At 46.6% G+C, this 26,166-nt stretch overlaps 1 protein-coding gene across 3 annotated transcripts in view; it reads right to left on the bottom strand.

Moving 5' to 3' along the window:
* Window positions 1-24,664, bottom strand: part of VILL (villin like) — a 34,042-nt gene extending 9,378 nt beyond the window's left edge. The window contains exons 1-14 of one of the 3 annotated variants that reach the window (XM_035317138.1): window positions 24,378-24,664; window positions 15,744-15,852; window positions 13,624-13,705; window positions 12,096-12,170; window positions 10,269-10,465; window positions 8,266-8,374; window positions 7,875-7,985; window positions 6,308-6,507; window positions 6,141-6,219; window positions 5,196-5,294; window positions 2,797-2,950; window positions 1,677-1,777; window positions 911-1,048; window positions 191-349 (exon numbers count right to left, since the gene is read on the bottom strand). In XM_035317138.1, the coding sequence (XP_035173029.1) occupies window positions 191-349; window positions 911-1,048; window positions 1,677-1,777; window positions 2,797-2,950; window positions 5,196-5,294; window positions 6,141-6,219; window positions 6,308-6,507; window positions 7,875-7,985; window positions 8,266-8,374; window positions 10,269-10,465; window positions 12,096-12,170; window positions 13,624-13,705; window positions 15,744-15,787 (1,548 nt within the window). In that variant the 5' untranslated portion in view covers window positions 15,788-15,852; window positions 24,378-24,664. Of the gene's footprint in view, window positions 1-190; window positions 350-910; window positions 1,049-1,676; window positions 1,778-2,796; window positions 2,951-5,195; window positions 5,295-6,140; window positions 6,220-6,307; window positions 6,508-7,874; window positions 7,986-8,265; window positions 8,375-10,268; window positions 10,466-12,095; window positions 12,171-13,623; window positions 13,706-15,743; window positions 15,853-23,469; window positions 23,597-24,377 lie in introns of those variants that run through there. The other 2 variants (XM_035317139.1, XM_035317140.1) reach the window with 2 other exon arrangements.
* Window positions 24,665-26,166: the final 1,502 nt, after the last annotated feature.

The following is a 26,166-nucleotide window of genomic DNA, read 5'->3' as shown; positions in this document are numbered from 1 at the left end:
CTCCTCATCTGAGGAGGGGGAGTGAGAGAGCGGTTGTGGTGTTCAACTGCCTAGCATGGTAAAACCACCACAACCTGGCAGGCTCCCTTCCTGAATATCAGCCCATTTTTCTGGACTATTTCCATTGTTGCTACCAATCCATCACTGGTGCTTTCACCTTCCGCTGGCCACGCACACAAAGCCACTTTACCTCGTAAATGATCAGCTTGCCCTTGAAGATCGCCAGGAAGTGTGCTGGCTCCTTGCCCATGGTCACGCGCACCTGCACAGCTTCGTCCCCATGCTTTTTGTCCAGCTCAATGGCATTGAGGGCACAGGCAGTGATTTCATCCACAGAGGCATGGCGACCCTGGGGAAGAAGATGCAACAGGCTACACGATGAGAGGAAAGGTGTAAAGCTCTGCAAAGTGTAACACCTTGCCAATCCAAAGCCCTGTGTACAATATGAAAGTTAAAAATAAACTTGATTTTTACATTTCATTTATTTCATTCTTTTGAAGCCTTTAGGATCACATTTTCAAAGCTTTAGAGAAAAGCATGCATTCCAGGAGAGTAAATTATAATTTAAAGAACAGAGCTATTGGTATTCATATACTCACTAGACACTAGGAGCTGAGGCCTTAAAGGACAATCTGAAAGACCACAAAATTTAACCTCAGCATTGTGAGTCCTATAACCCTTCACCACTTCTATATGACATTGCTGGCTCACAGCCTGATGCTAACTTGGGCTCAGTGTCCATGCAGCCTACAAAGCAGAGCTTGGGATGTTTCCAAGTGGACAACTGATGAGGAAAGGGCACATGAGTTCTTCTGGATGTTTTGCTTAGGGTTTTTGTTTGCAACTCTTTCTTTGAGTTTTAGGCTTCTAGCAGACACAACACAGTCCCTTCTGTTTCAGTTTGACCTACCTGCCACATGTAGAGGACATAGTGAGGCCTGCCTGATCTCAGGTAGGTGTACAGGACCAGGTAGCAATCACCTCCGTAGAACTGCCCATATGTCTTGGGATTCACTGGCTGCATCTGCAGGTCCTCAATTCTCCACACCTAGTGTGAGAAACATATTGGTGAGTAGCAGTGTAGTCAACGTGAAGACAGAGCACAGCCCCTTTGTCAAAAGACCACTGAAGTTCAGGCCTTCATCTGGAAAGACAACCCTTCCCCCAGCTTGATTAAAATGCTTGCTGACAAAGTCATGTCTACCTGGTGACTGTCATAATATATGTGCCATAACTGAACAGTCAGTGGCCCTCCAGGAGGTGGAGGTGCAGCTTCTCAGACCCATGGCCCATGTATCAATCAGTTCTGTCTCCCATGGGAGGCCACAAGAAAAGGATAGTGGCCTCTGCTCTGCACTGACACATGTAATACAGACTGAACTGGGGGACAGTGTGAGAAGGGAGCTGCCTGATTCAGCCTTGTGCCCTGTGCACATGGCTGGAGGGGGTTCAGCTTGGTGGTTACTTTGCTCTAGTGGACATGGGCTGGAGGAGAAGTGCCCCAGAGTTAAGTGCTTCTTGGTTGGAGTTTGGAAGCAGATTGCTCTGGCCACAACCATGCTTCTTTGGGGAGGACAAGCGGGGACAGCTCATGCAGCTGCTGTGTGTGAAAAGGCAGAGAAGTTTGGAAACACTTTGATAGTTGCATCCTCTGTCAGTCAAGGGAGCTCTCTCACCTCAATGTCCCCAGAGGCATCATCCACCATTCTCTGCTCAGCAGCTAGCTCTGGTCTGGCATGGAGCTGAGTCGTGTCAAACTTCACCTGCTCCACCTTGGCTGCATGCACCAGCAGAATAAAAGCAAGAACCCAGTGAATGCACAATAACATACAAACCCTACGTATCACCCTTGTGCACACACACACAATCATTATGCATGTAAGAAAAACTTGGTCTGCAGTAGGCAAATGTTGATTTTGGGATATACAAGAGCTCACACACTCCAGTGACAATCTGTTACAGGCTGGCAACTGCCCATATAGCACTTTACTGGAAAGTTGTGATGATCGGCAGATAAAAATAGAAGTTATCTCATGACCAAAATTTCATAATTGTTTTCCAAATCTATAAATATTTCCCTCATTTTTTGAATGTTGCTTTCAGAACTAGAATGCCTATGGTTCCTCAGCTCATGATAAAGAGAGTATTTATGGACAGCAGGGAAAAAGAACTTGCAAAAGAAGAGCATTTGCATCTCTGAAGATATTACTGATGGAGACATTCAGCATCTCTGTCACTTCTCTCTGTCAGGAAGATCTCTCTCTTCAGTGTTTACTCTTTGGGGTTAATGCTTTGCAACATTCACTGCAGCAGCATGATAAATGGGGGTACCATTTACACTGGTGTAAATACAGAATAATTCCAGAATAATTCCATTGACGTCAGGAGGGTCTTGGGTGGATGCCAATGTAAATGAAAGCAGAATGTTGTTCAACACTTCCTTACCAGGTTCATCATTAGCCCTCTCTATAGAAAATTAAGAAGTTCTACAAGTGTGAATTTTCTGCACACATTTTTTTTCAAATGAGATTGATCTTCTGCCAGCATTCACATTTGGAATAAGTGGCAGTTTGGTTTATTCAAAAAGCCCCAGCAGTTTTGAACATTGTTCAATTGCTGAATCATTGTTTCTACTGAAGAAGGTGGAAAATACAGAACATTAGAAGAATGTGCACTGGATTTTCAAAGTGCTGAGGACAGGGAACAGTTAATGTGAATGATGTTATCTCAGCGGTAGCTTATCACAGGTAGCAAAGTTAAATGCAGGGTAAGTCATGGCTCTGAAAACATACTCACCAGTTTTGCCAACAGTATAGACCTTGCCAAGCCCTAGTGTTTCATCTTTTTCTGTCCACTTCTGGAAGAGTTGTTTGAACATGGCTGACTCTGCACCATCGTTGATCACTTCAATGTTGGTAGAAGGAGAGTAGCCTTTGGCCTGGATAAAACCCTAATGGGGTAGAAAAGGGGCATTAGTGGGGACACACCAAACTTCTCATAGACATGAGAAGAAGTGGCCTAAACCAGCCCCAAAAGCAAACTTCCACCTGCAGCTGAACACAGCAGCATAACCAAGGGCAGGATTCACCCCAAGATGAAGACACGCATTCAGACTTATGCAAATGTCTACAAAATTAGATGATGGCCAGCTGGATCACATCCTAAACTTAATTTCTGCATAGCATCTAAGTCTTGAAGAAAATCTATCTCAATAGGTCTAATGAGCCTCCTTCTATCTTATTCAGCTCTGTAGAGAGTTTCTGGTCATATATCCGTGAGTGGAGGGGGAGGGAACAGTGATGGAGTGCGCCCATGACCTGAGAGCCTAGTTCAATTCACTTTCATGCCCAAAAGACCCGCTCTAAAACAGGGATCCTGTACTCCCTTCAGCATGGTAAGAGCATGCATGCCAAGACAGTAAAGGGATGGAGAGAGTTACATACTCCAGAGTGTGACACGTATCTTGAAGGGATGAAACTCTCATAAATCTGTTTTATTTTTTGTTTGTTTATTTTTTATTTTCATTTTATTTTCCTGAAAACATATTATTTCTTTGAAACAGAGCAGCTATTGAGTTAAAAGAGTGCTTCAACAGAGGTGCTTGATACAATGTGATAAGGAGGAAAATGATCTGTGTTCTGCCACAGTGTCAAAGTCATTGCTTGGTTTTTGAGCACTGCTCTCATGTTTATCACGGCAGACTCCAGGATGACCTGGAGGTACAATGCTGACAGCCATGGTTCAGGGAAGAAGCCTGAATGTGGGCTTTCTGAGCATTCGTCTTCAGCTGTAAATACCGTAGCCACATACTACCCCCAGGGAAAAGCAGAGCAGATGGTCTCCCCATCCCTCCCACCTGCCACGCTGAGAGAAAGAGATATCTGTTGTTCTACATTTGTAGCTCAGGGCCAGAATTTGCAGAGCTGATTGCCTATAAAAAGCATCTGGGTTAAGCTTTCAAAAGGAGCACAGAGGATTGTGAGATAAGTTTTAAGTCAAAGTTCACCTAAGCTTTTTTTCTCTGGGATAATGGGTGCAATTGGTATTGAAGTTGGGTATCTCCAGGTAGGATCTCACTGAAGGTGGGGCCATTGAGGTTCAGTATCTCCAAGTAAGATCTCAATGAAAATGAGGCCATTTATGGTCTTCACATAAGTCAGTAGATGAATTAAAAGCTAAGTTCCCTTGTAGACTTCATTTCCATCCGCCAGCTACCATACAAAACTACCAAATGACTTACACACTCAGGCTCCCATGAGGCTAACTTTTTCTGAATGGAAGCGTTGAGGCATGCTCTGCCAGAAAATGATTGCATGGCAGCTTATCTGAAGGAGCAGCATAGGCACCTGTGTGCTCTGCTGGAGTGCTCTGCCTTAACAGGAGCCATGCTTTTTCCGCAGTCTGACCGATCCGAGTTATTAACAGTCAATAACAGATCTCTTTTTACTAAGTGGAAGAGCCCTGTGCCAGCTTCTAATTCACAGCGGCCCAAACCCATCAACATTCTGAAAAATACTTGTTGCCTGTAATGGACTTAGGATTGAGGCCCGTAGCACTTAATATCAGGTGTGTTTTTTCAGAGGGCCCAAGAAATCGAGTTCCCCACTGACTTGCTTAGAAGTATTACACTTGGTTGGGAACCCAAGACATGCCTTTCTGGTTCAGAGTAGTGATCCATGCTGCCTTGGACAGTGGCAGTAAGAGATGTTGTTTAGCAAGGACACACGAGCCTTGTGACTATCTGCAATGTGATCCCTTCGTTCTCCCTTATATTCACAGTATGGGGTCATGGATGTTACAGAGGCTGTAAGAGCCTACCCCCTTCAGTATCTGCTTATGGACCTGTTGATCGTGAATTGGCCTAATCCCTTCTCAGCCCTTCTGATACTCTCTGTCTCCACTACCTCTTGAAACAACAAATTCCACAGGCCTACCACTTACCAGGTAGCATAGTGTTTACTCTCTTTTACATTTTATTGTCTTTAACCAATTTCCTCTTACTCTCAGTGACAGCCCTTAGTGAGATTTGCTGAATAACAATTTTACATTATGTCATCGCACCTCCCTGAGAAGTTCAAGCTCTTTCTCTGTTGTTACCCAGGCCAGCTCCTCAAGACCTATTCTTAATTGTAGTTAGTGGTCAGATCTAGATTACCGCTTAGTTAACCTCCCACAACATTGTTCGCACTACTCACCACAGCTCGAGTGAAAGCTGCTTTTTTCTCTTCCTGGTTGGAGGCTTTTCCTCTCCAGACATAAATCTTAAAGCCACCTTGGTCTAAAATGTAGCAGTCCTGAGGAGAAATAGAAAAATAAATGTGAAAAGATCTCTTCAAGCAAAGATCCTCATTTGTAGCCTACCCGGGTTGGATTCTTCTTGAAGACTTAGATTAGATGTAGATTAGCTCATTTCCTTGGCTTCCAGAGTTTTAATGCTGGTAAACCATTAGTAGAGTCAACATGGGATGAATTTACTGGTTCAGAAATGGGCTAACAAGTACCATCAACCATAGACCTCTTCTTTGTGACTGTTATGTGTCCCCAGTATGAAGCTAAAAGTGTTGCATCAGGATCCTGAACCCCAGCAGGATGAGGTGGCTGCCAGGCAGCCTGTCTCCTCTGCAGAGAGCTGGTGGTTCAAACTGACAACCTACTGTGAGACCAAAGGCTTCTTGTTTTTCAGGCTGGGGGAATGTCATTGAGACTAGTCCCTTGCTACAGCATGCAAATATATCTAAATTCATGATTTTTTGAACACAATGTAATTTGCTCTGAATGCTGCAGATGGAGAGTTATAGCAGAACATCAGATATTAAGAAGTCTTGTTTCCATCTGGAATTTATTCCTGGCCTCCAGCTTTGACTCTCCTTTTATGATGATTGCCAAGGTAATGCTGTCCTTGGCTGACAGAGTGGGTTTGCCATCTCTTGTTAGAAAACTTCAACCCACTGCCTGCCTCTGGCCACTGAAGCTGTAGGTAGAGGCTAAGCTGTCTTGTCTGGGAAGGACACTGTTAATCTGGAAGGATGGAAGGGCTGATAATTTCCAGGAAATTCGGTATTCTATAGAAACAGGTGCTTGGCTGAAAATAAAGAGAACCACAGCATCCTTTTATTGCTATAAAGGCTGATGCCTTTCACCTCGTGCTGGAGCAGGTCCTGTGTCAGGGGCCGAGTGGCTATCTCTTGTACCACCAGGTCATTGTCCTTCTCGTAGACGCTGAAAGACAGAGTTAATGAGTAGAGTCAGCCTGCACAGGGCCTGCCATGGCAAGGTATCGGGTTTGGAGGCCTAGCCCCAGACTTACTGGTAGAGCCTGACATTTGCTTTCTGCAGCTCATCTGCTTTCGTGTCTGGGATGGCATCTCGGAGCTCCCCACGCCTCTCTCCCAGCACCATCTTCATGATCTTTAGGAGGTCTGGGGAGTCTTTCTCGTTGTCAATGATGCCAATCTGAGCGCGGCCACCTCTTTCACTGTCCCTGATGCTACGAGCCAACGCGAGGCCCTGCACAAGGATCATCAGGGGATTAATCCTGATCCACACAACAAATTCAGCAAGCATTGTGTCAGACCGAGTACTAGTTGTCTAAGCCAGATTACCACAGGTCTCCAAAGACGCTAATGTTCTCACATTTTGCTATTTAAAAAAGGGCATGTGTCCTTTATGTCTGTTTGTTAACTCAGTCACAGAAAAATACTGCTTAGTACAGACATGCAGTGGCCACAGCAGACATTGCTTAAGTGTGACAGTACACAAGCAGGTCCAATGATCTTGAGATATTTTGGGAGAGAGACATGTGCTGAGGACAATGAGGCTGGATGCTGCAGAGCTGTAGGACCCTGAATGCCCTGTGGTGACATTTTCCATTCAAAGGTTTCAAGTATTTGAAAAACATGGTTGTTTTCTGTGAAAAAAGTGTGAAATGCCGAACAAATTATTTCCATCTTCCATTGATTCCCCCCCAACCCCTCCCCGTGACTCTTACCAGAACAGATTTTAAAGGGAGACATCTCTGTTAGACCTAGGAAATGACCTGTTTGATTGCCAGGCCTGATGTGAACCTGTTCTTCTAGTCTTCCCTCTGTCTTGCTCCCCTTCCTCTCTGTCTCAGGAGTTTCTCTGTCTCACCCTCTGTTGAATCTTCATCTCAACCCACTGTGCCCTGGACAACTGCCTTCCCTGTGAGGTCTCCCCCAACCCCAGATCATCGGGTGCCATTATGTGAAAAGCAGTCCCACTTGCCTTTTAATGTGTATAATGACTGGTACAAGCTCAACCACTAACTCTGTTGATGACCTTTAGGTAAATCTGGTTTATTACATCTCTATATCACAGTTCCTCTATCAGTAAAATAAGGATTAATGACCCCTTTGTAAAGTGCCTATATAACTAGGGATCTGACCTATCAAAGCCTGGTTTACGCATTCCTGCTTTTCTCATATTGACCAAGCTGGAATTCCCTGTGATGTAAAAATAAATTGAAATTCACCTACCCCTGGGTGATTTAAATCTACTGTTAAATCTACGGCAGTTAAATCTACTGGTGCTACTGACTTTTTATTCCCATGTCACGCAAATTACAGGGCACAGAGGGCTGGATGGACCTCCCCAGGGGAACTGGATGCCTTTCTGGAACAGTGGGTATCAGTGGATGAGAAAGTAGAAGATTTACCAGGATTTTCTCTGTTCAGCTGTGTGTACCTGGTTTTAATCAGATTCTCGCTGTGCAAACACTGAACACTGTTTCTATCTTCACAAACACTGAGTGCTGTATGTGTGTCTCTTTTTTTTTTTTTTTTTTTTTTTTTTCTTTCCCACCATGGGATCAAAAAATACCTCCAATAAACCACAGGGCTTTTGCCTGTACTCACCCTGGATTTCTCAGCAATGTTGCAGTTGGGTCCGTTCCATTGGATCAGCACTTTCCCGAGGTCCAGCAAGAACACATCGCCCTTATTGAAGCTGTCCCAGGAAAGTGCTACCTGTTGTGAGGAAATGAAAGGGCTCGTTGAACGGAGGGGACAACGAGAGCCGCAGGAGACAAGTCACAGACATGGAGAACCTGCCCTGTGGACGTAACAACTGGTCTGCAATGACAGGCTCATTTCTCTAGCACTGAGCCAAATGGCTTCTCGCAGGATTATACCAAACCCTAGAGTGAGGATGCTTGAGCAGACATGAGCAGGCAGACCTTACAGAATATCGGTGTAAGAGGGGAGGCAAGGAGAAAGGACCCATACAGAGAAGGGCTCCCGTGCTTACTTCCGTGGCTGTCACATGCTTCTTCCCCTTGACATGAAGAAGACGCTTGATGTTGTACATATTGGTCTCCACATGCTTAAATCCTGAAGCCACTCCTCCCTTCTTGTAGCTGTTGTGCAACAAGTAATAAAGAGTTAGAGTTGGTTAGAAAATAAAGTCCTTTCTATCCTCTGAGAACATCTCAAGCTTTTCTTGACAAGTGAAAAAATCTGGTGCTAATATTTCAAAGTCCTAAAAAAGGAATGTCAAATGGTGCTGTGTTGCTTCACGCTACTGTTCATGATCCCTGGCTGGACAACAGCTTCTCAGAGTGTCCATCCACCCGGTGTGGGTGTTGCTGTTATGCATCTTGGGAGGTATGTAGATGAATGGGCAGGTCACGGATGGCAATGGAGACATAACACAACCAAACTGAAAATCGCATTAAGCGCGGCAGTGGCATCTCAGAAATTTTCCATAAGCAGTCAAATAAAAAATGAGCCATGTTTTGCAGACAACACATTCTTTTTTGCTAAAATTTGTTTTTATTCAAAATAGGTGTTCTGTTTAAAGCAGCCTAGATAGAAAGTTGTTATCATAAGCAGAACAAAATGCTATTGAAAAGGGATACACCATCTTTCTCCCAGATTTAATCTACCAATTTTGTTGTCCTTCCATCCTTGAACACACACTTAGCAATAGCTGCTGTTAGCACAGTAATTGCCTCACTGCATGATGCCATCCCTCCTTCCCTCTGTAACTTTGCAAGGAGGACACAATCACATCATGAGAGCACATAGTCCCTCAAAGAAGTCCCGGAAAATTTTAACTGTTTTTTTGGACAAGTCTAACCACTTTCCACATATCCTAGTCCATTTTAGAAATCTAAACCAATGTTCATGCTTCAGGCCTTAAAGTAACAGTTGAAGCTATCTAATTGTCATTTGTGGGAAAGAGAGGTGATTTTTGAGAGTTTTATAGTTTATCTATGTGGAAAATAAGTATGTTTTATTATAGCTTGGAAAAGACTGGCAAATGTGGTCAGGCTCGTGAGTGATTCACAGTGATTTAGACTTGTTTGGCACAGTTCTACAAATCCACAGAAGGATGCTTTGCTGATTAGTCTACCTGCCAAGGTGTGGAAAAAGCCTGTTTTAATTTCTCATTCTGACTCAGACTTCCTGCTTGACCTTATGTATGTGGTTTAGGCCAAGAAGTCTAACTCATACTGATTTCAGAGCCAGATAGGTTTCCAAATAGACTTCTATACCCAAATGCTTTTGAAGGTCTGAATTTTAGTCCTTCATTGCCCTTTACTCATCTTTAAAATGAGCGTAAAAGCACTCTTCTGTCTCAGAAAAGTCCTGAAGAAATTCATGAGAGGCTGTAGAGATGCACAATACAAAGATATCAAAAGCAAGACTGGGTAGAGACTGAGGATGTGCTTTCATCTGGGTTTTCTTCAGCTGTCTAAAAGCAAGGAACTTCACTGGCCGCTTACTGCCAGTGAAGGTCCTCCTGGAGGACGTCTTTCGGAGTCACCTTCCAAAGACCCCAGGGGGAGTCATGACCACAGGTTTGGACTCAACACCACAGGGTTGGACTCAATACTATCTTTTAGATGGCTTAGTTCAGAGAGTCAATCTTTGCTTCCTCTGCAGGAAAATTACTCCCAGCGTGAGCCAAATCAACACTTCTCCACAAGGTGGCTATTAGTTTAAAGTGCTGTGGGTGGACATATTTATCTAAAGTGTGTGAAGGAGAGGAAAGAAGATCTTACAGTGAACAAAAGGGAGGTTAAAACCCTTTTACAGCAAACATTTGGGAAGACAGTCCATAGATCAGAATGACATGGGTCCAGTCTCAATGCTTACAAATATTTTTTTCAAAATGGAAAGTTTTTTCCCTGAATTTTGAACAACCCCAGTGCTCCATTTTTGAGATGCTGATGCCTCTGAGACAGGGGGATGCAGAGAAAGCCCCAGGGACCATGCCATTGCTGCAAAGCCTTTTATGCTACTCACATAATGCCATTGCGGAAATAGCTTTGGAAGGTCTCAGACTCATGTCCCTGCACCTCCCGGTGCTGCACGGGGTTTCCCCTGAGCGCAGTGTCCAGCTGGGTGACGTACATGGCCGCGGCACCTTGCTCATCCTGAGACGAATCCTTGCCAATCCAGTAATGCAAATCCACAGCCGTGCCACGAGAGGTTCTTTTGCTCTGGAAGAGGTGAGAAAGATGAGGGCAAAGTCCAGATATCTGCAGCAAATAATGTTGCTGGGCAAGGGGAGATGGGATGGAGCCCTATGATGTTCCCTGGGAGCTCAGCCTGGGGCCAGCAACCTGATTCAGGAGAGCACTTAAGGGGCTTACATAAACATTGCACTGAAGCACATTTCTGCTGTAAATGCTTTTATGACTCTTGTTATCAAAGAAAACTGAGCACCTGTGAAAGTCCAAAAACGTGTGTGTTCGACCTGTCCTACTTCTGTCGAGTTTGATATTAAAAATTAAAGGACATTCTTCTCATAAATCACTTAAAAATATAATATGCACTGCTATTTTTTTGCCTGGAGATACTTTACTTCCTCTCCCTTTCTCATATCGTGCTACATAGTAGCACCAACTGCCTGTGAATTCCTGCTGACTTGCAAAAGAGACATAACTCCAAAGGAAGCTGAGCCTGTGTGTGCATGCTGTGATTCATCTTATTACAGAAAAAAAAACAATAGCCTAGAAAGAAAAGGCAAGCGATCGGAGAACAGGTGTGCTTACTGTTATGTGACTTGTGCCAGTTATTTTTCAGCACCTACTGTGTTAAATCCCATCATCCATGCCTGGGAAAGATAATAAAAGCTCATTTTATAAACTCGATTTGACACTAAGTTCTGTTTATTTGCTTTGTGCAGTGATACTGCGGTGTAAAACACTAGAAGAACTTGAATAAAATACAATTCAGTTCCTCTAGGCACAGCTGATTAATCTGTGGCAAAATCACTCAGTTTAATACACTGCTATTGAAGATGATCAAAGTCCCATTGTCCTGCAGACAATTTTTGTTTGGAGAGCATCCAGTCAAGATGCAGAACGCAAAGATGAATATTTTTACCTTTTTATTTGCAGGTGGGAAGGAGAGTCGTGGATTGACTATGGGCTTTTCTACCTGGGGAAGCTATTGCAACATAAGCTGAGCCTGGGAACATCAAAATCTATAGTGATTATAGTCAGACCCTTGCATGGATGGTCTAAGCATGTCTTTGGGTGGCTGCTACCAAATCTATTCCCCAAAGCACTCAAAAGGTACCATAAAAGCATGTGCATGGTGAATTAGTGCAGGTGAGTAATTGTGGATTGTTATCACAGCCTGCTTTCCCAGGCTGATGTATTATGAATATGCATTTGGTTAATGTGGAATAGTGGAGGCTTCACTGTCTCTTGACTGATGGAGATGTTTGCAGAAGGAACACTCAGACCCAGTAAGTGGGAAATTCTAGTTTTGACCATGTGGATGTTGTTTGATGCAATGGGGCCTGGATTGCTCTTCACAGTTGAAGAGATTTGGAAGGAAGTCTGGGAGCACAGTGCAGCACAGTGCAGCACATTGTCCTCCTGCAGAGCTCCAGGCACTTTGCACAACCCAACAGTAGGGTTAATTCTCAGAAGTTCCTTGTGCTTCTCGCTAGCTTGGGTACAACTGGTTGCAAGCAGGTCTGGATCTAATTTGGGAGGTCTCCTAAGGGGGAGAGGGAGAAGGGCTGCAGAGCCTCTCTACTGTCCAGCATTAGCTGGAACCAAAGAAACGACATTGAACCTGTTGCCTACCAAAGAGACTAACATTTGCCTTACTTACATGCAGAATTATGTAACAGTCCCCTTCAAAAAAAGTCCCATAAGCTTTTTCAGGTACAGGAACCATCTTCATATTCTGTAAGACAATGAGTATTTGGGTCACTGATAAAGCTTGCATGGGGCGCATAAAACACCAAGATGACAAAGAGTGTTTGGAAAAGGAAGAAACAGGGCTGTGGGCTGGGAAAAGCCAATTCTGGGGGAAATTCCAAAAATACTAAGGGGTAAGAAGATGTAAATGAAAATGCTGCTTGCTTTGACTAACAAGTATTTTTTTTTTTAATTCTCCTTTCCCCTTTGCAATCCTGTAGGCCTAAGGCAAGAAGACCTAGAGGTCATGCTGAAGTGCTCAAGGGCTTGCATTTGTGGGGAACTTCCCAGGTGATTGTGCACATCTCATCCTACTTTTAGTTCTGCGGCATGGCTTTTAATCATTACCCAGAAAACTCAAGGATAATTTTCAGAGCTTTGTTAGGATAACCACTTTGTCTGAGATTCAGAGCAAGTGGCAGTGCTGAGAAAAGATGGACACTGATGTGTCTTTCAACCCTCCAGACCCTTAATTGCATGTTGCGTCTGGTACAAATGCACAATTGCCTGCCCAGTGTAGGTTGCTGGGTAGCCACCCACCAGTACACACCGAGCTCCTGGGCTGGAACTGGCTCTGTGGTTCCCTGAAATTAGAGACATGCATTTTTTGGTGGCCTGACTTTTTTCCCAGCATATCAACCTGACCCTCGCGAACTGATACGTCTCTAATTACAGATCCTCTAGCAAATAGCTTGGTACAATGTTTTGGAGAGAAACGGAAAGGCAAAGACCCGGTGGTATCGGGAACTTGGCTGGGATTTGCAGAGGGCCACCACCTCTTGGAGACCCTTCTCACTTCTCCCCTAGGCTGTCTGTGCACCTAATTTTATTCCCTCTCTTGTTGCAGGGAACATCCTCAGTGAGCTGAACAAGAACAAATCAAAACTGAGCACAGCCTGGCTCCAAACTACAAGCAAAGACCACCCCAAGCAGAATACTTTGCAGGCTGCAGTATCCCTGCAGTGACCCATCAGACAGAGTGAGAAAGCTAAGGATAAGATGGAAACAGACTCCATGGGATGCCTTCACTGCAATAATGTGTGCCTTCACCATGACAGCTGCCACACTGCTGGTATAGACTAAGGCCACTCATGCATCGTCCCTCTTCTTGGTGAAATAGGTAATTAATTTCTAGAGTGCTAAAATTGGCTTACTTTTGTTCCCCAAAAGGACTAAGAAAGACTCCAGTGCTGGACGAACACCATCAATCCCACCAAATTCATGTTTCCTTAGTCAATATTACCCTTGTTTTACAGAGGAGGAACGCCACGACACCAAGCAACAACAAATTGAATGTGGCATAGGGAGAAGCTGGGTTTCCTGTTTCTCACTGCTGTATCCTATCTGTAAGACCCTGTTTTCCTACACAGATTACTTCAAGAATATCTTCCTTGAAACACACACATGAGACATATGACATCACTGCTATGTTGTCGTACCTCTATGCCCCATATCTGCAGTCCCAGCCTTCTCTCGATAGTTGGAAGATTTGTGTCACCGTCTGCCATCCTGCACTCTGAGCTAAAAGGGAAAAGAAGAAGAAAAAACAAAATAATTACAGTATTGGATACAACAGTAAGTGCGTTAGTCAGCTGGGTTCCTCTTATAGTCAGTGGAGGTTTAGTAGAGATAATCCCAGCTTGAAGTGTCTCTGTCCTCTCTGCCATCTATGAATAGAGCACAGCCCAGCACAGATATAATTATCAACAATTAGGTGGGATGAAGTCCCATTCCCAATGTATACATGCTCATGGAGCTCCAGCAAAGCACGAGAACACTGCCCAGAGAATCCTGGGTAGGATACCATTGACCGGTATGGGATTGCTTTTCCCCTATTTGTGTAGGTGGAACGGATTCAGCAAGGTGTTGAACCTGACATCAGTACTGGTGTTCCCACATGGTGGCACAAGGGGTGGCAGAGACAACGGTGGATCTCCAGGAGACCTGTGACTTCCTGGAGCAAACACTTCAGGAGGAGATTCGGGTCTAAATTAAACTACCTGCAAGGTATCTCAAGGTAGGGCACCAGGCTTCCATCTTCTTTAGGGTCAAGGGAGCCAGTGCAGTCAGCAGAGCACAAGGAGTGATTCAGCTGATGACCAAACATCTACATTATGTGTAGCCAGGCAGCTCCCTAGGCTCTGTTGCCTGCAGGGCAAAGAGGTGGGGTTCAGCTACCCACACAAAGCTATCTGGGGACATTTGAGATGGTTTGAATATCTCTGAATGCCATTCTGATGGGTAAAGATCTCCCATCCATCCTCTATTTTACCTGCCATCTGTGAAAAGAAAAAAGGACTCCCCTTAGCTATGTTCCCTGTTCCCTCTGCCTGGATGGCCGCCGTTTTGCTTAAGAAGCAACTTCAGAACCCAAGCATTTACAGGGCAGCCTCCTGAAGCAGATCACAAGCAGTGTACATGAAAGCACTGGGTTATGTCCTAGCAGAGCTGTCTGGCCCATGGGGCACAGCAGGTGCCTCCAGGTCGATTTATCTCAGCTGCAGTGACCACAGGACAGGCTGTGATTGTGGAGGGGCAGCACCCACATCAGCTGATCCCGTGTGAGTCAGTCCTGCTCACAAACCAAGGCCCAGCTTCGAGAGAAAGCACGGCTCACTGATTTCTGCGTTTTGCATTCATTTGCTTTACAAGTGCCTTCCCCTGATTTGCATTTGCTCACGACAGACCGAACTATGTTAAAAACAACAACTTGATTGACTGCATTTTCTTTTCCGCCTCTGGGTGACATGGTGGCGCCGACTGTAGGCTGTGGCCTCCCCTGTGCTCCTCTGTTCCTCCTCAGGAAACTGCCTACAAGAAGGAACAGTGACATTTCTGCATGAACCTGGCACAATACCTGAGCCACAATAAGGTGAAAAATAGAAGAAGCCACCACACAAAGCCACAAAAGAAGCTTCTTTTGAGGAACAAAAGAACAAAGATGGGTGAGCTCATGCCAGAAGGCGTGTTTATTGCCTGCGTTGCAAAAGCATGGGGAGATAACGCTGCACTTGTCACCAGTAAGTTATTAGAAGCCATGATCCTCCTACTGAAGAGTTTTCACTTAATTAAGAGGACAAAAATTGCTGTTTGAAGGTTGGTCCATGCAGATTTACCACAGCCCACAGCTGCCAGAGCCTGGCTCTGTCCCAGGCAGGGACGAGAAGCAGCTACCTCCCAGGGAGGTGCGAGCACAGCCCCAGCACCTCTCTGCTAACCGAGCAGGAGTCAGCAACGCCTACTCCTTGGACATGGATGTATCTGAAGGATCGTGTGTAGTGGGTTTATGTGGCAAGGTTTTGGTAGCAGGGGGTCATAGATTGAGTCCACGTGGCCTCACACAACCACCAGGAGTGCATTCAGCAACCCTCAGCTCCCTTTCAGCTCCTTCCAAATAGCTTCCAGGCAAGAGGACAAACAGCAAGAAGAAAAAAGACATTTTTCATCTCAATTCCCAGAAAGGTAATTGAGACCCACATACATTGAAAGCCAGGTCCAGGAAGATATTTCAGTGTGTAAGTTGGAGCTAGACACTTTTGGGAACGCAGTCCTGACTCACCTACTGTGGAGTCTGTGGCTGCCAGAAGCTAAGGCCAGAAGCATGGTCCCAGATCAGCTCTTTAACCAAAAGGCCAGCCTTTCATTTCAGAATAGCATTCAAAAAGCCCTTATCGGAGAAAAAAAAAAAAAAAAAAAAAAAAAAAACACACAAGTGAAGCTGCCTTTCTTTAGCTATATTTTCCATTTGTTTATGTGTTTTTCTGTTCAGTCTAGAACCAAAACAATTGAAAGTAAAGCCAGTAGAGAGGTTTGTATGTCAGGGAGCATTCGGGGGCTGAAATCTTTTAGCAAAACTGATGTTGCTCCCTGTAGAAGGCAGCAGGCATCCTGCTCGCCTCCTAACAACAGGAAAACAGCAGCTGGCCGGCTGTGAAACACAGCTGGCGCCCTGCTTCTCCCAGCATCTTGTCCTCTCCTATCCAAAAAGTTAACCCAAAGGATCCTGAGACTCCTCTGAGCTCAGAAAACCACATTGGACAAAACCCTCCAACAGCCAGCAATACTTTATTGATGTCCATCTTTGACTCAAAATGGGGATCTTCCGTCTCTTCTGCTCCTGGGGCTCTTTTTTCAGGCACCTGCATGTTAACTTTGGTCCTGTTTTTCTGGGAAATGCTGTCCCTCCCCTCCTCCTTAGTCATTTAATGGCTGAAGTGTGAAGCAGACAAGGTCGGCTGTGTCTTTCCAGCTTCTTCCGGCTGGTGGCCAAGTTAGAAATAATAGTAATATGACTTCTATAATCAGATAGCTCATCTCAATAAAGATTTAATATGGGTTTTTAATCAGATGGTCCCATAATTCAACTCCTGCCCAGACACAAAATCCAGTATTAATGGAGTGAAAACTTCTCATCTGTGCTGAAAGCAGGAAGGGCAGAAACTTTTCTAATTTAATAAGAAAAAAGAAATTTTACAAGGCTTGGGCTCACCATGGAGTTTGAACAGTGATGTCCAGGTCAGCTCCTGTCTCAGCCAAAACGGTTCTGCCCTGCACTAGGTGAAAAGTGAAGTGAACTGCCTCTGGGGCAGGAATTTACTGAAAAAAAAAGCTGGTTATGGAGGCTATTTGCTTCCTCCTGCACAGACACAGCTTTACCTGTGAAGAGGGAAGAGAGGCACTAAAGCAGCTGTAGCTCTGTGATGTGGATGTGATATGAATTGGTAGCATACAGCTATCCAATTTCCACCTCCAGGGCCAGCTACCCTATTTTCACCATTTCCACAGATTCTTGCAGCCTCGGAAAAAAGAGACAAGCTCACACCTTAGGTGCAGACTGAGAGGAAGGAGCACAGGTCACTGCACAGCAAAAACAAATGCTGGCTCAGAGATGCTCTGCTGGGTCATCGCTGCTTGGTTAAGATGTTACAAATGAAACTGGAAAGAGCAAATGCTTTTGCTGGGTGAGGGCAGGGGACCTGGAGAACCAATGGAGGTGGCATGTTAAGTTACAAAGCTGGTGGGTGAGGGTAGATGGGTCTCCTTCACACTTGCTCTTCTTCACGTCCTGCCAAAATCAGAGCAATGCTCCTGCTTGCTAACTGATCCCCATCCCCTCTATACACAGTGGGGAAGAGCTTTGCCTTCAAGAAGGACTAGATGACTAATTAAGTGTCAAGGTCATTCCCAAGACTGATTAATAAATAACAACTGGGGTGGAAATGCCAACAATCACTGCTTCGTTTTGGGCAACCTGGTATGTGTTGAGAAAGCAGACTAAGGAGGAGGACATTTCTTCAGGCAGACTGGAGCTGTTTGGGTGGGGAGGGAGAACAGGGGCTCAGAAGGGGATAGGAGATGATTTCAAGCTCCCGGAGTACGTTCTGAATTAATCCTGATTTGGCTTGTCTGGATTTTGGCAGTGCGCTTACTCGGCTGCAGTCATGGCAATAAAAAACCCCAGTGAGATGACTAATGCTCTGTACAGCTTTGGGAAAATAGGAAGCAGCTGTGGCTCCAGCCCTTCCAGGCTGAAAGGCCTAATTATTGGGAATACTTGGACTGACATTAGATGAGGTAAAGCAGGGCTGTCCAATTGCTTACATTGTCTGCACTGTAGCTGGGTTTCTGGGCCCAAGGAGGTGCCGATTTTTGTTTGCACAGAGGGCAGCAGTTTGCTCTTGTTTTGCCCTGGGGAATGAAATTCAGTGTTGAGCTACCCATTTTCCTGTTGCAGGAGGAGAAAAAGTGGCTTTCCATCTCAGACGGAAATGACAGGTTGGAGGCTCGGCCATGGGCCTCGTCTTCCCTTTGATGCCATCACATAGGCACTCGTGTAATATCCTCCTCCAATTTTTCAGCAGGAAGGCAAAATTCACCTAAGTGAGAGTGCCCACAAGGTATAATATCACCAGGTGCATGGGTGTGCTGGTGACAGCTCCGATCCTCTCACATAAACGCAGGAGGGCTGCAGTCAGAGAGGCTGAACCTCATCACCAATGCTGGACATGCAGGGATGTGGTGAAGAGGCAGGGAATGGGATATGTGCTTTGGGGGGTGGCAAAAGAAGAAAAGAGCACATCTCAGAGCAACCTCTTCCTCTAGATCCCTCGAGGTCCAGGTTCAGGAGCTCGGTGTGGCCGGTGTGCCAAGGAGAAGGCTCTGCACAGACGCTGACCACAGAGAGCACTTCAGCCCTCTTGGAAAGAGCTGTTGCCTGGCAGCTAAAATTACGTAAAAGAAGCCTTGAAATAAGATGCTATTTCTGATCATGGTGGGCAATTAAACATTGGAACAGCTTATTAGGGAAGCTGGCAGGCTCAGCTTTACTTAATGTCTCTGAAATGAGACGGTTAAATGGCCAGGGTGTGCTCTCTGGGCTTGGATCCTCACGGCCTGGGAGCAGGAGGCCCCCGCCAGGTGCTGCCCCTCCTGTCTTCTGGGCAACAAGGCAATAGCATGGATCGGTCCTCATGCTTCAGAGCTTCACCTGGACACCTCCACGGGTCCAAAAAGATCCCCTATGCTTGCTAGCAAATCATCTGGGTGGATTACAAAAGGGCTTTTTCAGTCTGAAGTAAGACGGATCCAAATTTGAGATGGTGTGTTGGGCACAATGAGCTAGGATTAAGAAGAAAGCTCTTGGTCACCTTCTCAGGGTCACTGGCTCTAGAGCTAAGAAGGAACCTTCTGTGAGTTCAGTGGGCATGTTGCCACCTTCCTCCATCTTCTCTTCTTTGCTCACGGGGCAAGGGCTGGGATGCTGAGGACTGAGATATTAAGCTCTGTTCAGAGTTAATGTGAGGGAAAACTTAAGGGCCTGGGATGGAGAGGAGAACAACTGAGATTATTTTATGCTTGTGATAGTCCCTCAAACTGGAAGTGTTCTATACCCCAGGAAAGGTTTATATTCCCTTTATATTCTCAGTAAAGGATGCACAAACCTGGATCCACCTAACCAAGTCACTTCTCCGGTTCTGAATGAGCAATAAGCAGTTTTCTCTGGCTGACAGAAGATGACCAGTCTCCCCCAAGACCCAGCTACTGTCTCTCCTGAACCCTGGAAATTTACCTGATCTCCAACCACTGTCCCAGGTCATTACCAAGATGCAGACCTTTGGCTCAGCATCTCTCTCTATAACCTGTGTTTTCACCTCCTGTCCATTTCTGACATTTCTGCCTTACTTCGTAGCTTACATAATCTTTCCCAGAAACCCACTGGTGCTGTGAGCCTTCACCTTTCAGCCCCTCATAAGCCACAGGCAGATGGGCTTTGCACTAATTCTCCAAACCTACGACTGCTTAAAAGGAAGGAGCAGAAGTAATGTTTTACTGTGAAATAACCACCTTCCCAGCTGCAGCAGCCCTCAGTCTGTACCTCATTTGCCTCTTCAGATTCCTTGGAGGACATCTGACTTAAGAGGGCCAGCAGACCACAGTTTATCTGCTCTGACTTTGACTAGTCTCTGCAGCTGCCTCATTTCCACCTGCCATAAATTCTAGCTCAACACATTGCTCCATCCAGAAAGCCTTGCTCATCTCTCCACACCTCCCTTTATGACCTCCTTTGTTCTCCCTATTCATCTGACTGCTGGTAGCTTTCCAGCAGCCTGATCTTCAAGCAGATGGTCTTAGGAAACTGATTTGTAAGAGCAGATTTTCCCAAAATGCTGCTATTTCAGAATCCTCCTGCTAAAATGTTAACGTCTATTTTCCCTGGGAAGGGTAGAGATGCACTGTCTTTGCAAACTTCTCAACAATGTAACAGCAACGCACTGACAATTCAGTAGAAATCCTTACACCAGCCACAGCCCCCGGGTCACGCAGATGGAGTTTCCACACTCATCACACTGAGCGGAGAGACAGATGCTCAGCAGAGACTGACACAAAAAGAGAGAGCAAATTGGCTAAACACAGAGGCTGGCGGTGCTTGCCTTGGTGTCCTACCCCTGCTGCTCTTGACCGAGTGCTGTCCCATGAAGTCCTTCTTCTCCAGGCTGTCTGTGGAAGCAGCAGGCTCACCAGCAGCTCTCCGGGGAGAGGGCAGCTCTGTTAGACCCAAAGCTTTCTGAAGCAGCAGCAGAGCCTGCGCTGCACTCACAGTCCCAGGAGATCAGTCCCAGCGACATGCACTGAACACTTTCAGTGCAAATCCACCTCCCCCCGGGGACCTGTCTCTGAGAAAGAGCAGTGGCACAAGCACAAGTAGCTTCTGGAAGCTGTACTCAAGTGCCTTGCAGCAGCGCTGCCCCTGGTGCGGTGCCAGCTGCATTATTTTCAAATAATAAAATGCAGCTGGACCCACGCCTGCTCCAGAGGTATCCGTTCCACCCCTGGCTCCTTGTCGTGAGGTTATTGAGTCGGTAACGGTACAGAGCAATCCCCAGGGAAAGGCAAGCAAGAAGCCTGCCAATTCATTACGAACAAATCTCTCCTTTCTTTCAGCTCTTCCTGCCCTGGTGAAGGGGAGCGATCGCTGGCTCGGGACCAGCCCTGCGTCCAAAGGCAGGGTTCTATGCCACAGTGAGGGCAAAGAGATGCACGCAGAAGGAAAACAAAGCTGAGGCCATTTTAATTCCTCTTCCTGGTTCCCAGAGAAGCGGTTCGCTTAGCAGCATTGTCAGAAACTTCTTGTTCCTCACCGCCTCCAGGAAAAAAAGGTATGATCCTCTCCCACATCGGCATTTTAACAGAGGGTTGTTAAACCTAATGACCGCAGGTAAGTAAAGCATGAGCTGAGACATCAGGGAGGAGGACGCGTGTTCGGTCACGTGTACAAGAGCTTCTTGAGCCCCAGGGAGCACCGGAGCTCAGATGCATACAGGAACTGTAAGGCAGAGGCAAGGCACACAGCTAGCTGTAAGGACAGCTGAGAAGATACCCCCAAAAGAAGGCATTTTCCCAGCTGACACCAAATAAAGGCCACTGTGTGGGGTTAAAAGAGCCTGAAGAAAGGACAGGAGAGGATGGGGTTTGTCCACCCCCACTTGGATATCTCAGTTTTAGCTGCTCGAGCCTGAGGACGACTCTCCCTGGGTGGTTCCCCTCCTCCTGATATTGGGTCTAGGGCAGGTCTGGGAGGGACCCAGCCTAAGAGGGACTCAGCCCGCAGGTGGAGAGCCCAGCGTCCCTCGTCTCTTGCAGAGCATGAGAGCTCAGCCCCATCCTCTGCCCAAAGACCCTGCCTCATTTCCCAGGTCCTGAAGGTCCTGACCCAGGTATGTCAGGGAGAACTGAGCCAAATACCACAAACAAACCCCATTAAACCCAACCAAGCCCACCTACACCATCCTCTTCAAAAGCCAAGTCTGGGAGTTAAGGTTTTTGCCTGCTGCATGCAACAATTTTTTACCTATTGTGAGAGCACACACACACGTGCGCACACATATATATGCATACAAGATAAGAGCGAGTTTCCCTGGAGCAGCATTTAACTAGTGCAGTTGGATAAGCCCTTGCTATCAGGACTTTTGTTTGCTGGCGATGGAGCAGGGCTGCTGGCCTTGCTTCTCTCAGACCAGCTGGAGAACGCAACCCACCCTTCCTTGACTAGGATGGGGTGCTGAGCCAAGGTGCAAGTTCCCTTATACGAGTTTTAAAGACTTTGAAACAGAGCCAGATCTTCACGGGATCTTCTCTCAAGGGAATCCCAGCAGCACCCACACTGGTGTTATCCTGTAAGCTTCTCTGAAACTGGAGGGGAGTTCAGAATGTGTCTGGCACTTATCTAGTGTGACGAGGGAAATCCAGCCCACACAGGTCCTCAGCACGCAAGCGCAAGGAGAGTGTGCAGCCTCGTCTTGCTAGAAATGAAGGCCAGCTTTGAGAGAGCATTAAGCCGAATGAATAAAACATCCCTGCAAACACTGCAAAGAGCTTTAGAAAGAGTCATTCATCTGGGACCTGGTTTTGCAACCAGAGCTGCCAATGGGAGGTCTGTCTGAGCGCTGAGAGGGAAAACAGGCATCTGAAAGATGGGATGGGTGGGATTTGCTCAGGCCCAGAGAGCTGCTTCCTAGGCAGCAGCAAAGGACAGTAATTCGGGCTCTGGTGGCCTCCCAAAGAGAAGCTGGGTATCCCGACAGCCTCAATCACCCAAAAGAGAGCACGACTTCTAGTGCCACCCATTTCCTATTCTGTTTGGCTGTTTTTGTAAGAGCAGTTTTAAATAAAGGGCTACCCAGAAACCTATTCTTTCATTCCAGGGCATGGCAAAAAGACATTTTTAGGTAGGAGAGGCTGGCTGCTCTGAATAGCCCATTCCACAGGAAATGCCCAGGATGGAGCAAAACCGTGCAATTTTGCATCCCCCGTGCCTCATGCCCTTGACGTGGATGTAAAGTAAGGACAAGTTTTAGTCTGCCCAGTGCTGCCTCAGATAAGCACGAGTAGGCTCAGATAAAAGACAGATCATGAATGGTAGTAGGATTTCTGTTTCAAGCAAAGGTCCTTGGAAATCAAGGCAACGGGAGCAGATGCACAGCACCCTGCGCTAAAGAAGCTGAAGAGTATGTGGTAATAAAAGAGAGATAGAGCTGAGATATTTTGGGTGTGGGGTGTCCACATGAAAGCCCTTCCTTGCACAGGCGGACACGTCACACATAGCAGAGCAGCTTTTAGGGCAGACACAGAAAGCCCAACCCATGGATTTGTGCTGGTGCCGAGCACGAGTCAGGAGGCTGCAAGGAGCCCGTTACTTGAGAATAACGAGGGCCCTTGATAAGGGCTAACTGGGGCATATTCCTTCTCCAGGGGCAGGTAGCACAAAGACCTTCCCCGTGCCCCTCTTCATTGCACAGGGCATTTCAGAGCTCAGGATCAAAGCAAGCTGTGATATATTCAGTTTTATCAAAATTTTCTGGTCCAACAGGCTGTGCCCAGCACAGACCCAGCCTGAAGTCACAGAGCTCATGGTACATCTCCTTCATGTGTCACATATCCCATACCTCCCTGGGGGCTCCAGGGCAGAAAAGGTAACAACCACTATGCTTCAATCCAGAAAAACATGTGCAGGTCAGTGGGAAGGACCAAGAGACATCGTGAGCATCTTCAGCATCCTTGGGCAGTCAAGAGCAGAGATTCATTGTCTCATCCTAACCGGGAGCCCCAGGACACAGGGAAAGGAAGGAGACCAGGGTGACCCCGCTTGTGGCAGTGTAGGAAACCTTTGCTCCCAGCTGGGGAACCTTGACAACTGCTGCTGCAAAGTCCTGCCTAGGAAATCATGGCACGAGACCTACACTGCTGCTGGTGGGAAGGGAGCTGGAAGAGGAGAAGGGCTGGCCTACCTGCCAGGAGGAATGCAAGGAAACAGGCAGGAATGGTAAAACCCCACCGACACGGAAGGCTGATGCCCTCTGATTGTCTAATCCCCACTTTGCAAGCTTTAATCTACCCATTTAGCTGCGGCGTGTAAAGAGCACCTGGATGATTCACCAACTAAGTGCTACCCTGGTGGGGCCAGTTTGCTTCAGCTGTTGTAATATTTGTTTACACCTGTGCTAGGACAGCCTTGAACAAACGCAAACCTCCCACGGATGCTAATTCATATCGGTTCTCCTTTCTGTTAAATATTTATGCTCTTAATAGACACGCCTAAGAAAAATACTGGCAAGTAAGCCTGCAGCTCAACTCCATTACAACTCAGTTTTATCTCTGTGCAATCTGCATCGCAAATGAACAAGAAGAGAAAACAATCTGTACTGGTAGAGCAAACAGCCCGGTGTTCAGCCATTAGCAGATTTATCCATTAGACTACAGCAAGACCCATGGGTCAGGACTTCCAGCAAGTTTTTTTTTTTTCCGCTGCTTGGACCCGTAACCACATCACACAGGCTTTGGGCAAGTCCCCATGGCAGCAAGAAGCGAAACAAACCGGGTTAAAGCCAAATGCTGTTGATTGCTCGTTGGGTGAAATCAAAGCTGTTCTGTGCAGAGAGCTCAACGAGAAGCATGTGTCCTCCAAACCACGGCCGATACCCGGTGCCTACCCGGTCGCAGAGGCAGCACCAGGCATGGTGCAAATCCTGGAGGGCTCTTGCTTTTAGTAGAGACCCAGGCTTCCACCAGGAGAGCTTTTTTATTTTATGAAATAAATACTTATTTTTTTTTCTTACTCTCCCACCCAGCAAGAGCGGTCATGAAACCCTTCTGGCCTTCCCACTACAAGCAGGAGGGATGCAGAAAAGCCGCTTACCTTGCAATGCGCACGGTGTCCTCACAGGTCTCCCTTCCCCGCACACCCAGCACTTTCTCTCCTCTTTGGTGAGCTAGTTTCAAGGCACTTTTTGTTTGCTGTTCTGCTACCTTGTGAGCTAGGGAACGGCAGTGCTCGGTAATTCAATCCCCTACTTAGCTGCAGACACTCCTACTGGCGGATCACACCCATTCCCCCTGCGCACCGAGGGACAAAGACGGAGCCAGTATGAGAGAGTTTCAACCAACTCGCTGTTTGCATCAAATATCCACCAGTGCTGCACTCGCCCAGTGCTAATGGTTAAGTGCTGCTTTAATTAGAAACCTGTTTTGTCCAGATTTAAAGGGCAGGAGTTGGTTTTCCTCTCTTTTTCTCTGGCTCAGCTGCGCAAAGCCAGGCGCGGTGCTCCTCAGTGCCACATCAACGCTTGGGCCCCAGCGTCCCAGCTCCTGTTCCTGGCTCTGATTGTCCCAAATTTCGGGAGCCAGCTGCCAAAATGGTTAGAGGGAGAGGTGCTGTGGGCAGAAAACCTGCATGGTCTCCTGTGGTGCCTGTGCAGCCCTGGGGGTGAGGTTTGCTGTCAGGATTAAAGGCTGAAATGGGCATGTGACAGAGCATCGGAGCATGCAGCCAGGCTGCCCTCCCAGGAGAAAATAATGATAAACCAGAAAATCCCTGCAAAGCCAGCAGCGTTTGCTGTGACCACCTCCCGCAGCAGAAAGCTCTCCTCTTCGCTGGGGAAGCCTGTAGCTGGTGGTTTAGAAGTGGCGTGAGATAACTCAGATGGGTGGGCTGCATGTCTACCTCCCTGGCAGAAGTGATACATCAGAAATGGGGTGGGTTTCACCCTTGTGATGCTCTCGGGAACATACGTGTGGACACATGTTGTGATGTGGCAGCTCATCATTAAAAACATCTGCGAGGGGGGTGGCTATAATATGAAGTTAGGCCCTCTGAAAGCTGACATGCCACTGGCTGTGGGTGACCTGGAGACAAGCCATCTCCTTTCTGTCCCAACCGCTCCTGCCTGGCATCTGCATGGTGCTGCTTGCGGCTGGTGGTGGGACCCTCCCGTAGCCTGTTGAGAATACCAGCCCTGCTCCACCTTTTGCAGCAGAGGGAAAAGGTCACCAGGCACTCAGTATAAGAAAGGAGATCACGTGTAGCAGAGAGATGCCAGAAAGGACCGTGCCCAGGATGGTGTAGAGTTGGGTTTGGAATATCTCCAAGGATGGAGACACCACAGCCTCTTTGGACTAGGAACTAAATAAGAAGCTTCTTTTGCCATTTTCTTAATTTCTTAGAATAACCCACATAAACTTAAAATGGATATGCTGGATTAAACAAACACAGTTTCCACAGATCTTATCCACTGACCCACCTCAGAGCTGAGGAACCTCTAATGGGAAGAGTGCCCAAAGTACTCGTGACGTTTGGTACAGACCAGCAGGCCACTAATCATGATGGCTGCAGATCAGGGTGCAGGCTGAACCTGCTCATTCACCCTGTGTGTGCCCATATTTGAGAGGAACCTTTCAGAGAGCTCATGGTTTCATGGCTGAAGATGCCAGAATCTCAGTGAACATTTTGTCCCTTAATATCAGAAGGTTACAGCTCACAAAACCCGTAACAGCCTTCACCTTGCTTTTTTTATTCTTTTCATTTCTGAAAAATTCATGCTGTGTAATTCATGTTACAGGGAGCAGAGGGATGATGTTTTGGGTCTTCCTGCAGCCCCCAGTAGATGGGGACCTCCAGCAGGGTTTGCCTTTCCTTAGGAGTCAACCCC

Source organism: Oxyura jamaicensis, chromosome 2 (genome assembly GCF_011077185.1).
Source record: "Oxyura jamaicensis isolate SHBP4307 breed ruddy duck chromosome 2, BPBGC_Ojam_1.0, whole genome shotgun sequence".
NCBI classification, from domain to species: domain Eukaryota; kingdom Metazoa; phylum Chordata; class Aves; order Anseriformes; family Anatidae; genus Oxyura; species Oxyura jamaicensis.
This window is presented reverse-complemented; position numbering and strand designations above follow the sequence as displayed.